Genomic DNA, 11,814 nt, shown 5'->3' with positions numbered 1-11,814 from the left:
TTCTGTTATCTGCAAATAAGCACTTTATTATCAAATAGTTCAGCATCAGAACAAGAATTCTAATTCCAAAAGGGTTTTCTTTACATTACATGATGTTGTGAGATACACGTTAGAAGAATCTGAGACTACGTTCCATTCCAGTTTCTCTTTTGCAATTAATTTGTTTTGATCTAAAAAGTATAAATTTATCTCATTCTTGTTCATGCTGTCCATGAAATGTAAGTATCAGTTCCTTCTCAGCTTCTCAGTGAGTGCTTTATAGTTACACTGGTGCCAGGTTAACAGACCTATTTTATACTGACATGAAAGTCAACTACAAGAAAAGCACATTGTCATTTTCCTTTACAGAGGCAAATCCCTCTTAACACGAAGAAAAGCAAAGGACCTTACGTGATTATGTAAGGCAGATCAGCCCAGGAATTTCATTCAAAGATATTACTTCATACTCCATAATCCCATGTGAGAAATTAATGAACGACACCAAGTAAAAAGAAAATTAAAATTAGCCCTTGGGCCTCTGACAATTTAATTGCCAAGGCCTTTTGTGAATTCTAAACAATGTTTTAAATTAGCCACAATTTCTCAGAATGATATACCAGAATAATATGAACCTCAATAATTACAGGCTGTTTTAAGTTTATTTTGTGAACGTTATTCCTTCCCCCAGTATTCCACAACTAAAGCTGTTCTCAGATTTACAATACATTGAGTGCCTATTATACGCAAGGCACTGTGCTGAGTGCTGAAAATGTGGTAAGGACAGCACTTCTTGTCAAGCTATCTATGTGGTATCAGCTAGCTCAATAATGGAACATTTGGGCCAGAATAGCATATACTGAGACCAGGGTACCAAAGGCGTCCAACTTAAGTGACTCAAAAGAGGAAATGGTAAATAAGATATTTCCATTTTTTTTCTTTGACCTTAGTCACATCTGATCAGAACATTCAATGCTTTCTACATAAACTCTGGATTTAGGCAGACAAAGACCACTCACCATCATCCTTCTTTTGACAGATATAAGTACTCAGCCAAATGTAGCTCATCGTACATACTATTAATTAAAGAGAAGTGATTCATCTCTGGCTTTTGCAGGGGAAATGGAAAGCCTCAAAAACTCCTTTCCTGCAGATGGGATCAATTTTTAAAGGCTCCAACTCTGCTTGCTTTGCTGATAAAGTTCTTCAGAAGATCATGATCCATTTCTGCAAAACCTGAAGTTTGTGTTACTACAGTCAGATGGTTTATGCAAAACCTGAAGCAGAATTCTTCTAAATCCTAGGAACAACAACAACAAAGACAATTTAATAAATTTATATTTCCTAATTCAATGCAGCATAGCACGAACATTGCTAAAACAAGTTAGGCAAGGAAAAAGAATTTGACAGCCAAGTGGAGGAAATGATGGCATGGTAATACCTAAAGAATAGTCATAAAAAGTGTAACAAATATGAATCATCTATGCTTGTAAAAATTTAAATAGCACAGAGTAACATTCAAGTTCCTCCGCACTAACCTAGGTAAAGAATCTCACTTTTTCTTTCCAGAGATAGGCAAGTGAGTGTGTGAATTCTTTGGTACCTTTGTCTAGTGACAGTATTTGTAACTGTTGATTTCACTTTCAATAATCGTTCAAAGCCCTATACTCCTATTTTATATTTGTATCACGGTCTTTCAGTATGTCTGTCTGTAAAGAGTTGGTGGAACAAAAAGGTAAGCCATAAAAAGCAGTAATGCCAGGAAATTGCTGCTCTGAAGTCATTAACAGGTCACTGCGTTTTGCCTTTATGAGACGACACAGGATGGGATGAATGGATTTGATCACACTACATATGCCTTCAGTAATCTCAACTGGGAAAATGCTTTAAAGAAATCATGACTTCTAAGGCACTGGTAAGACAGACCTACAGATTGGTGTTTTCTGGCTTACTGTAACGCACTCTGGGCCAAAGAATAATGTTGTAATAATTTGCTTGGTTAGAACTATAACTTGAAAATCAGAATCAGGCTGACCAGATGCTTTTTGGCCCTGGAGAAGTGAGGGCAGGCTGCTGAGACCTCCGATATGCCTCAAACCCTGGGCTACTTGGCTCAGGACAAGATGCCGCTAGGCGGTGGTCAATTTTTAAGTTTCCTCTCCAAGCTACTGTAGGTAACTTATTAAAAAAAAAAAAAAAAAAAAATTTAAAAAGCCCCAAATACTTTCTAGGCAATTACATACGCACATTACACATGATAGCCTTTTCTTCTTTAGACATATAAATTATAGCAAACGCTGAAGATGGAAAAAATAGAAAAAGCAGCAATGCTGATAGCCTTGCCAATGTACATATAAACCGACGGGTACATTTTCTTTTAAGAACAGAAAGAAACTATACTAGGAAAATGCTTATTTCATGCCTGAACATAACCGAGCAGGCTGTTGGTACCACACAAGCAATATGATGTGTCTCTGTTCCAGGTAAGCCCTCAGTGATACACAGGGAAAATGCACACACCCACTTATAGTATGTCATCACAGCATACTATACATAAAAATGTGCTTCACTGACACACGCTGAATAGCCAAGGATCCATTTAAAATTATGTGCTGTTGCTTAAATGTTTAGAAATGGCATTTTTGCCTACAGCACACCAAAGTGAAACCTGATAGAGACGCATCATCTCTTTGGATGAACTCTACAGAGAGGAATGGAGAAATTCACACCTACACCACACACATTGGAGTGTGTCTGGAATCAGGGGGAGGCGCAGTTTGACGCCTCACAGATCTGGACAGCAGCGGGAAAATTGCTAATTAATGGGAGAATGAAAAAGCCCTAAAAAGTTATCACTTGGATCCATGTGCCTTTACCTTATTCTAGAGTGGGATTTCCCCCTAAATATTAAATTAAGGACAGGACTTGGAAAGAGTGCCTGTGATTCTAAGAATTCAATAAATTGGCATGGGGGTACTGGTTATAAGGGAATGCTGTCCATATAAAACAAGGCCCCCATTATTTTTCAGTTAAAGAATTGTAGTCTATTTTGAATGCTACCACTCCATGCGGCTTCATGTTCAAAATGGGGCCCTCTGTTCTGTCCTGAAGTCCTACCACACTCTTCTAGTTTGCTCATTTTCCCATAGGACTCCCATACTTCTCCCCATAAGCCTGACATCTCCCCTCTCATCCTTATCCTCAGCTGACATGACTTCCTCTTTCACTGAGAACCAGAATCACTTGAAAAGAACCTCCACAAGCTCTCCCCACCACGTCTCGCTGCCTATTAGAGAAAGGCCTGTGGATGCAATCTTCTCTGGATCAACGGTCCAGGACCCTACAGAAAGCAGAGCCCTTGCTCTGTCACTAGATCCCACTGCTCCACCTACTCAGGCGCCCTGCTCTAGCCAACTGTCCCCTGCATCACTGGCTTGTTCCCCTTCACCGAGTCATTTGCATCATTAGACAAGCTTCCGTTTCCTACATCTTAAAAAAGTAAAGATGTTCTACCTCAAATGCCCCCAAACCTCTTCCTTTTTATCTTTATAATAAAATTACCATGAACACCTGCCTCTATTCCCCATCTTCAGTTCCTCTACTTCTAGGTTCCGATCAGACTCCCCGCTTCACTGCGCTAAAATTGCTTGCCAAGGCCCCCCAGGCGTTCTCATCGGCAAACCCACTGGTCAGTTCTCAGCTCTCCCCGCAGACCCGCCAGCAGCATCTGGTGTGCTTCGGACTTCTTCCTTCCTGTTTCGCTTTCTTTACCAGCCTCCAGGAAACGGTCTGCTGGTTTCTCGCTTCCGTCACTGCTCACTCCTCTTCAGTCTCCTTTGCTGGTGTCTCCTTATCTCCTCTAAGCACGGAGTGCTCAGGACTTAATCCTCAAACCTGTCTCACGTCACTGCCTCATAGCTTTGACTTCAGTACATTTCTCTCTGACTTCCAGGCTTGCTTATCCAATTTGCTTATTAGACATTTCCATTTGGATGTCTAATAGACATCACATACTTCTCATATTCAAAACCAAATTCCTGATATTTCCCCCAAAATGTTGCTCCTATCTTCTCTAGCTCAATAAATACCACTTTCATCCTTACAGCTGCTGAGGCCCAGAACCTCCTCAGTCATCTTTTTTCTTTCCTCACATCTAATCCATCCGCACATCCTGTTGGCTCTACTTTCAAAATGCATTCAAAATCTTAACCACTTTTTACCATCCCCACAGGTGATAGCTTGGACCAATTCACCATCATCACTTACTGAATTATACAGCCTCCAAAGTACTCTCCTTCCCCTAAACACTCTCTCACTCTCTCTCTCTCTCCCCTCCCAAAACACAGCAGCCAGGAGGATTACTTTCAAATGCCCATCAGATCATATCTGCTCCTCTCCAAACCCTCTGATGGCCACTCACCTTGGAACTCTGATTCCTGAAACCTGCCTATGGGCTCTGCGGGCCCTGCCTCCTCCCACACACGCCACTGTGCACCTCCATCTCCCTACCTCATCAGCTACTTCCCTCCCCACTGTGCTCCATCCACACTGGGCTTGCTTTTCCCCGAACACACCACCCACACCTCCTTCAGGTCTCTGCTTGTGTCACCTGCTCAGTGATGTCTTGCCTCCCTGACCACTGTATTTAAAATGTCAACTTTCATCTCAGGATGGCATTCCCTAGGCTGTCTTCCCTGGCTTACTTCTTTCCATATCACTTGTCACCATCTGACATACTATATATCCTATTCGTTTACTGATCACCCGTCTCCCCTCACCAGAAATTCCCACAAGGGCAGAGATTTTGGTTTGTTTTGTTCATTTGCAGTACCCCAGTGCCTAGGGCAGTGCCGGGCATGTAACAGGCACTCAGTGAGTATCTATTGAATCCATGCATAAATACTCCTGATTTCAAAATACTGAGTACAGTGGAGAATTGTAGTTAAACATGTGGTTTTAAAATTTGCCCAATCTTGGACTGTATTCCAGTTTTGCAGTTTACTAGTTTACTCAGATTACTTAATCTCCCCAAGCTTCAGTTTTCTCATTTATAAACTGGATCTAATATAATAATGCCTATGTCTTACAAGGTTGTTTTGAGGAGTAAATGAAATATGAACTGTGCTTAGAATAATCCCTGGCACATATGAATTATATACTAAGTGACAATCCAGCATGAGGGATAATAATTTGCGGAAAGAGCCCATTTCTTGCTTATTCGAGCTAGGCAAATCAAATACAGCACTGTTCTTTATTTACAAAAGCTTGTATTTTACATTAAGGATATATACAGTCTATTTTACTTGTAGTCTATTATGCTAATTTAGGGTACAACAATTAGCTGGACAGGCTGTAGTAAAACAGTGCATCTCTATAGGCAAAACTGAACATCTATGAAAGGAGTATTTAATAAGTACCTACTATGTGTCAGACACCATCCTAGGCACTGGGGATACGGTTGTGAGCAAAACAAAGTCCCTGCCATGCCTCAAAGAGGTTACTTGCTAGAAAACAGAGAGCTGGAAGGTAGCCAGACAAATAATTCACATAAATAGAGAATAGTAAAAAGTATTACAAATGAAGCCTGATTCAGATGCAAACACCACGAGGCACCATCTTGACATCTGAGATGGCCCTCCACCACCGTGGTTCATCACTGTGATGCTAAAGAACAGACTAGGAAAAGTGCATGGATTTTGTTTGCCCATGAAACATTCTGTGTTGTAAGTCCCCAATATGTTATTGCCTTGATATAAAACATTCACTGTGCTTTTAAATGTCAATGTTTTGAGGTAGTACTTTTTTTAAAAATGTTAAGTGAAAAAAAATCTAGGTTTCAAGTATTTACAAATATATAATGTGACATAAAACAAAAACTCAGAAGCTGCTATAAGAAAGTGCTACTGTTCTCTGGTTGATGAGTCATTACCTTCCTCACACTTTTTGTCTTTTACAAATTTTCTTTAATAAGCATAGTATTATCTACATAAACAGAAAAAAAGTTATAACCTTTCATCTACTAAAATGTCTCTGTTTTTGTGACCAAAGGAGAGGATATCCTTATACCAAAAGGAAATTGACTTGAAGATGTTATGGCCTGTTTCCTAAAGATTTGGTTCTAAGATTGGTTTTCTTTCCTTTCTTTATTATCATAACAATACATGGTCACTGTAAAAGTTCAAAAAAAAAAAGCAAAGAGAAGAAAATAAAAATCATCCACAATCCCACCATTCAATGATAACCACTAAGCATAGTTTTCAGTCTTTTTTTCTATGTAGATAATGAACTTTAGTTTTTTTATTCAGCTAGTTATACCTTTTTAAAAAATAAAAATAGGATAATAGTTTTTCACTTAGTGATAGATCTTGAATAGCTGCATAATTTCTTGATATTAACATTTTATAAACAAGCCTCCACTAGTCACACTAACCTTTTTCTAATTTTTCAAAATTATAAACTGCTGCAGTAAACACCTTTGAAGCTAAGTCTTTTTCCAAATCCATGATTACTTCCTCAAGAGAAATACTTACGAGTGAATTCCTTGAAGAATTGTGTCTTTAAGGCGCTTAACACATATTATACCAAGTTGTTCTCCACATCAATTTGTGCTCTCATCAGTAGTTTAGGAGAACACCATTACTCTGATCTCATACATTGTCTCCAAAACAACGTCTTCCCTTTGACAGGGAAAAGCCACGCCTTGTTTTCATTTATGTTTTTTGTCTGTTTACAGAGCCATTTGTTCTTTGGTCCATTTCTTTCAACCAAACTGTTCCTATTCTCTTTTTGTTTTTCACTCTGGTAAACAGACTTCATTGTATGTTGCAAATATTTTTCCCAGTGTCTCACTACTTTCTAATTTTCTCTATGGTATTTTTACGTGGATAAAAGTTTCTTATCTTTTTAAATCAGAGCTATAAATCCTTTCCTTTATGGCTTCTGCCTTTGATGTCCACCCCAACGTTATATCAATACTCACTTATATGGTGTCTAGTACTCTTGTTATTTCTTTTTAAAAAAAATATTCAATCTTTCCTCTACCCAGACTTTATTTTAGTTTAAGGTATGAGGCAGGCACCTCGGTTCCGTTTCTCCAGGCCAGCTGCTGGAAGCAGGCTTTCCTTACCTGGGCCTCATACTTCACTGCAGCCGAGAGCAGAGCGATGGCGTTCTCCTCGCAGATGCCTTGCTTGATAGTTTGTTGGCAGAGCTTTTTCAGACGATTTTCTCTATAAAATGTAGCCAAGTCTAGCAGTCCTGTTGGAAAGAGGTGTTTATTAGGGGGAGTGATTTCAAGCATCCTGATTTACACTCACTCACTCAGCCACTCAGAGATGATTTTGACAGTATTTTGGATATAATCCTCAGTGAAGCGCTGCGTAGACTGATGCTGACTGACACTTACACTCCAGTGTGGGGCTCTACCCAGGATGGCAGCCAAGCTGAGCAAATACGATACACAAATCATTAGCTGTTGAAAAACAGGAGCACAGGGAAAATAGCTTTAATTTTTTCCTAGGAAAAAAAGAAAAAGCATGTGCACCTTGAATGACCCCTTCCCCTGCAATCTCAATGTCAGCTTCTCCTGGGCCATTCCCAGGAGAACACACGCATGCTGTAAGAGTGCCCGCCAGGAAAAGAAAGAAAACAAAAGAGAAGAAGAGGGAGGGGAGGGGAGGGAATGGGAAGAGAGGGGAAGAGAGGGGAAGAGAGGGGAGGGGAGGGGAGGGGAGGGGTGACCCTTTCATAGATCTGTGTCTGCCTCCTGTTACCCTATCCCATTGCTCCTCCCTACAGCAAAACTCCTAGACAGAGCTGTATCTGCTGTCTCCATTTTCCCACCTCCCATTCTGACCTCAAGCCATTACAAGCAGAATCCCATCCCCACCACTACTGCAATCACACCTGGGGCGGTCACAGTGGATTCCAGGGTACCATATTCTCTGGTTTCCTCTTACTTGACACTTACACAGCATTTGACATGATTGATAATGCTCTCCTTAGGGCACTTTGTCACTTGCTTGCATTTTTCTTTAATTAGTTGCTCCTCAGTTCTCTAGGCTGAATCATTTTTCCTGACTTCCAAATGTTTGAGTGCCCCAGGGTTAAATTTTCAGATACTTCTCTCACTTACTTCCCAGAACTCCAGCCCCAGGGTTTTAAATATCATCTACATATGCAGATGAGTCCTGTTATATTACCTGTCACCTATTTTTCAAGTAATTCAATATAGACTGGGTGAGGTGATATATGTAAATTAATTTTATTCTACCCCAAGGAATGATAGGAAGTACTCTAATTGAAGCAATTAGCATCTGAAAGACCCTATTTGTTTTTCTGAATCTTCATTAGAGGATTTGTAATTAGCATAAAGAATGTCAGAATTAGTTTGTCATTGGCGAAATGAGTGGTAGCCAGGATCAAAAGGTTAGCTGAATCCGGCTACTAGAATACTGTCATGTCCACCTCAAGCTAACTTTTCATGCAAGGTACTTAATAGAGTGTATGAAGTATAGAGAGCTGGGATTTCATCTATTTTACAATATTAATTGTTTTTGTGTCTGTCTGCTAATAAATCTTGTACATGTGGTAGACTTTGGTTGGAAACTTGCTTTTTTATAACAAATATTATCAAAGTTATAGAGGACACTGAAATCTTGAGAGTTGTGAATGGCTTCATTGTTTTTGGCCCCAAGCTTCAGATTCGCATCCGTAAGCGGCACTGCCCTAAGAGAGGACTCTGCCCCAAGTCCCGGCTCTACACCTCCTCCATGCACACCCTCAGCACAGGGTGGCCAAGGAGCCACATGCCCACTTCTAGACCACACTTTGGGTACCTGGGAACCTGGGACTGCCTGCATAATTGGCCCTGAGGCCACATGTGTGGGTATTTCCTCCCTTAGACCCCACCACCAATGTGCAGACCCCCTGGCCCAAAAGGGTAACCTGGGTTGGGGGTGGATAGAGCTTGGAATGCAAGCTAGGGTGCCCACACACCCTTCCGCCGGAGGAGGGGTCGGTCCTGCCAGTGCCATTGGGTTCTGGCACAGAACTCCAAGAAGTCCAGCAACTCTAAATGCCAACTAAAACTGAAACCTGTCCTTTCAGTTCTTAATGAAATCACATTTTTCAAGGAGGGAGGATTGGACATATTTTATCTGAAGTTCATTAGCTTGACACATAACTTTAAATTTTTAGACATTTGGAGCATAGGTCTCCATTCAGAGTCTTGGCCAGAGCCCTGCAAATGTTAGGGGTGGGCCTATAAAAAATTGCCATTTGGGGCCAGGCGCAGTGGCTTATGCCTGTAATCCCAGCACTTTGGGAGGCCAAGGCGGGTGGATCACCTGAGGTCGGGAGTTCGAGATCAGCCTGACCAACATGGAGAAACCCCGTCTCTACTAAAAATACAAAATTAGCCAGGCATGGTGGCACATGCCTGTAATCGCAGCTACTCAGGAGGCTGAGGCAGGAGAATCACTTGAACCCGGGAGGCAGAGGTTGTGGTGAGCCGAGATTGTGTCATTGCACTCTAGCCTGGGCAACAAGAGTGAAACTCCGTCTCAAAAACAAAATTGCCACTTGGGTATCTAACGGGAAGCTCAAACTCCTTTGACTTTCAAAGTCCAGAGCAAGCCTGTTGTTCTCCATCTTCCTCACCTCAGTGAATAGGACTTCCATGAAGGCAGCTACCCAGGCCAAGTACCTCAGTGCAGCCATCCTTCTCTCTCAACTCACACCTCTCATCCCATCTATCAACAAATCCCATCAGCAACCTCTTAAAAATATTATCTAGCATCTGATCTCTTTCAACACTTCCACTGCTATACAACCCCAACCCAGGAGACCATCATCTCTCACCTGAACCAATATAATAACTGATGTTTGAAACACAGATCACATCTCTCCTGTGGCAGAAGCTGCGAGCTGCCTCTCTCTCAACCCCTACCCCAACACACACACACACACACGCACACACACACACACATCCACACTCTCTCTCTCACATCCATTCTTCCTTTCTACTGAAGCCACAGAATTTTCAGCTGAGCTACGGCCATCTGGAAATGCCCACTTTCCCAGCCTCCTAAGCCGCTCGGCACAGACTTGATGGACTCAGGCCCACAGTCTGAAATAAGTGGAATTCCCGGGCCTTGCTGGTGGAGACACTGGGATCTGCTGCGTGGCCCTCGGTCTCTGTCCCCTTCTCCATGCTGCTGCCTGCAGTGCTCCACAGTGGTGATGATTTGATCCTTCTCTCTCTTATCTGTCCAGTCAACCTTTGCATAAGTAGTAACAAGGGAAATGTGTTTGGATTCAACACACACAAAAAGAAATACTTCTGTAATTACCCTCGCAGCAACTTTCTTTTAGGTTCTATAGAAACCACCTTGTCAGTTCCTCAACATTTTGCCAAGTTTTCGGAAGTCTTTGGCAATTACCTACTGCCTCCTCAGGAGAAAGGCTGATGCTGTCTGTGTACAGGTATTCCAGGAAGGCCCGGTAAACAGGATATGAAAATTCACTCATTTCTACAATATCATCCTCGTTATCTTCCAACGACGAACGAAAATGCTCACATCTGAAGGAAGAAAGCAGCAAGTCAGGTCCTAGCTTCCCGGCCAGGACAGACGGCCTCTGTGAGGAGGACGTCCTTCTCTCGAAGGTGCACACTGGCACGTCCCTGCTGTGGCTCCTCACTTTCTTTGCTGGCCTGGGTTTTCAAACAGTCATTTATTCGGCAAGGCTGTACATGCAAACCTGCTGCCAAGGGTGGCCCGGGAAGCAGCCCCAATGGCCGTGCTAATGGGGACAGAGCCGGACTCCCTGGCATCTCTATCACACCACAACCATTGTTAGCATTTAGAGAAATCAGTGGGTTTTTTTTTTTAAATAAAATCTAAGTAATTCTGTTTCCTCACTCCATCATGGGTTGAATGATGTCCTCTAAAAATTCCTACGTTGAAGTCCTAATGGCCAATACCTCAAAATGCGACCTTACTACGAGAGAGAGCCTTTAAAGAGGTAACCAAGTTATAAGAAGGTCACCAGGGTGGCCCTAATCCAATGTGACTGGCATCCTTATAAAAAGGGGAAATCTGGGCCGGGTGTGGTGGCTCACGCCTGTAATACCAGCACTTTGGAAGGCCAGTGGGTAGATCACGAGGTCAGGAACTTGAGACCAGCCTGACCAATATGGTGAAACCCCATCTCTACCAAAAATACAAACATTAGCCAGGCATGGTGGCGCGCGCCTGCAATCCCAGCTACTCAGGAGGCTGAGGCAGGAGAATCACTTGAACCTGGGAGGCGGAGGTTGCAGTGAGCCGAGATCACGCCATTGCACTCCAGCCTGGGCAATAGAGCAAGACTCTGCCATCTAACAAAAAAAAAAAAGGTGGGGGGGAAATTTGGACCACAGACATGCACAAAGGGAGAATGCCACATGCTGACTGGAGTTAAGCAGCCACATGCCAAGGAAGGCCAAAGACTGTCAGCAAACCCCCAGCAGCCAGGAAAGAGGCAGGAACAGATTCTCGCTCACAGCCTCAGAAGAAACCCATCCGGCTGACACTTTTGATCTGGGACTTCCAGCCTCCAGAACTTTATGTTGCTTAAGCCACCCAGCCTATAGTACTTTGTAACAGCAAACTAATCCACCCCCCTTCCTTCATGCAGGTTGATGTGATGCAGAGAGAGTGAACAAATGCTGCATAGCTTGATCTTACTAAAGAGGAACTTGGCCGGGCGCGGTGGCTCAAGCCTGTAATCCCAGCACTTTGGGAGGCCGAGACAGGCGGATCACGAGGTCAGGAGATCGAGACCATCCTGGCTAAC

General features: G+C 42.5%; 1 protein-coding gene across 4 annotated transcripts in view; it reads right to left on the bottom strand.

Moving 5' to 3' along the window:
* RCBTB2 (regulator of chromosome condensation (RCC1) and BTB (POZ) domain containing protein 2) overlaps positions 1–11,814 on the bottom strand; it is a 44,809-nt gene continuing 32,995 nt past the window's right edge. For all 4 annotated transcript variants that reach the window (XM_011998614.1, XM_011998613.1, XM_011998615.1 and 1 more), the window contains 3 exons: positions 10,419–10,558; positions 7,103–7,233; positions 1–1,276 (listed from right to left, as the gene is read on the bottom strand). In XM_011998614.1, coding sequence (XP_011854004.1) covers positions 1,136–1,276; positions 7,103–7,233; positions 10,419–10,558 — 412 coding nt within the window. In that variant the 3' untranslated portion in view covers positions 1–1,135. The remainder of the gene's footprint in view (positions 1,277–7,102; positions 7,234–10,418; positions 10,559–11,814) is intronic.

The sequence above is a fragment of the Mandrillus leucophaeus genome, unplaced genomic scaffold (assembly GCF_000951045.1).
Source record: "Mandrillus leucophaeus isolate KB7577 unplaced genomic scaffold, Mleu.le_1.0 Scaffold577, whole genome shotgun sequence".
NCBI classification, from domain to species: Eukaryota; Metazoa; Chordata; class Mammalia; order Primates; family Cercopithecidae; genus Mandrillus; species Mandrillus leucophaeus.
This window is presented reverse-complemented; position numbering and strand designations above follow the sequence as displayed.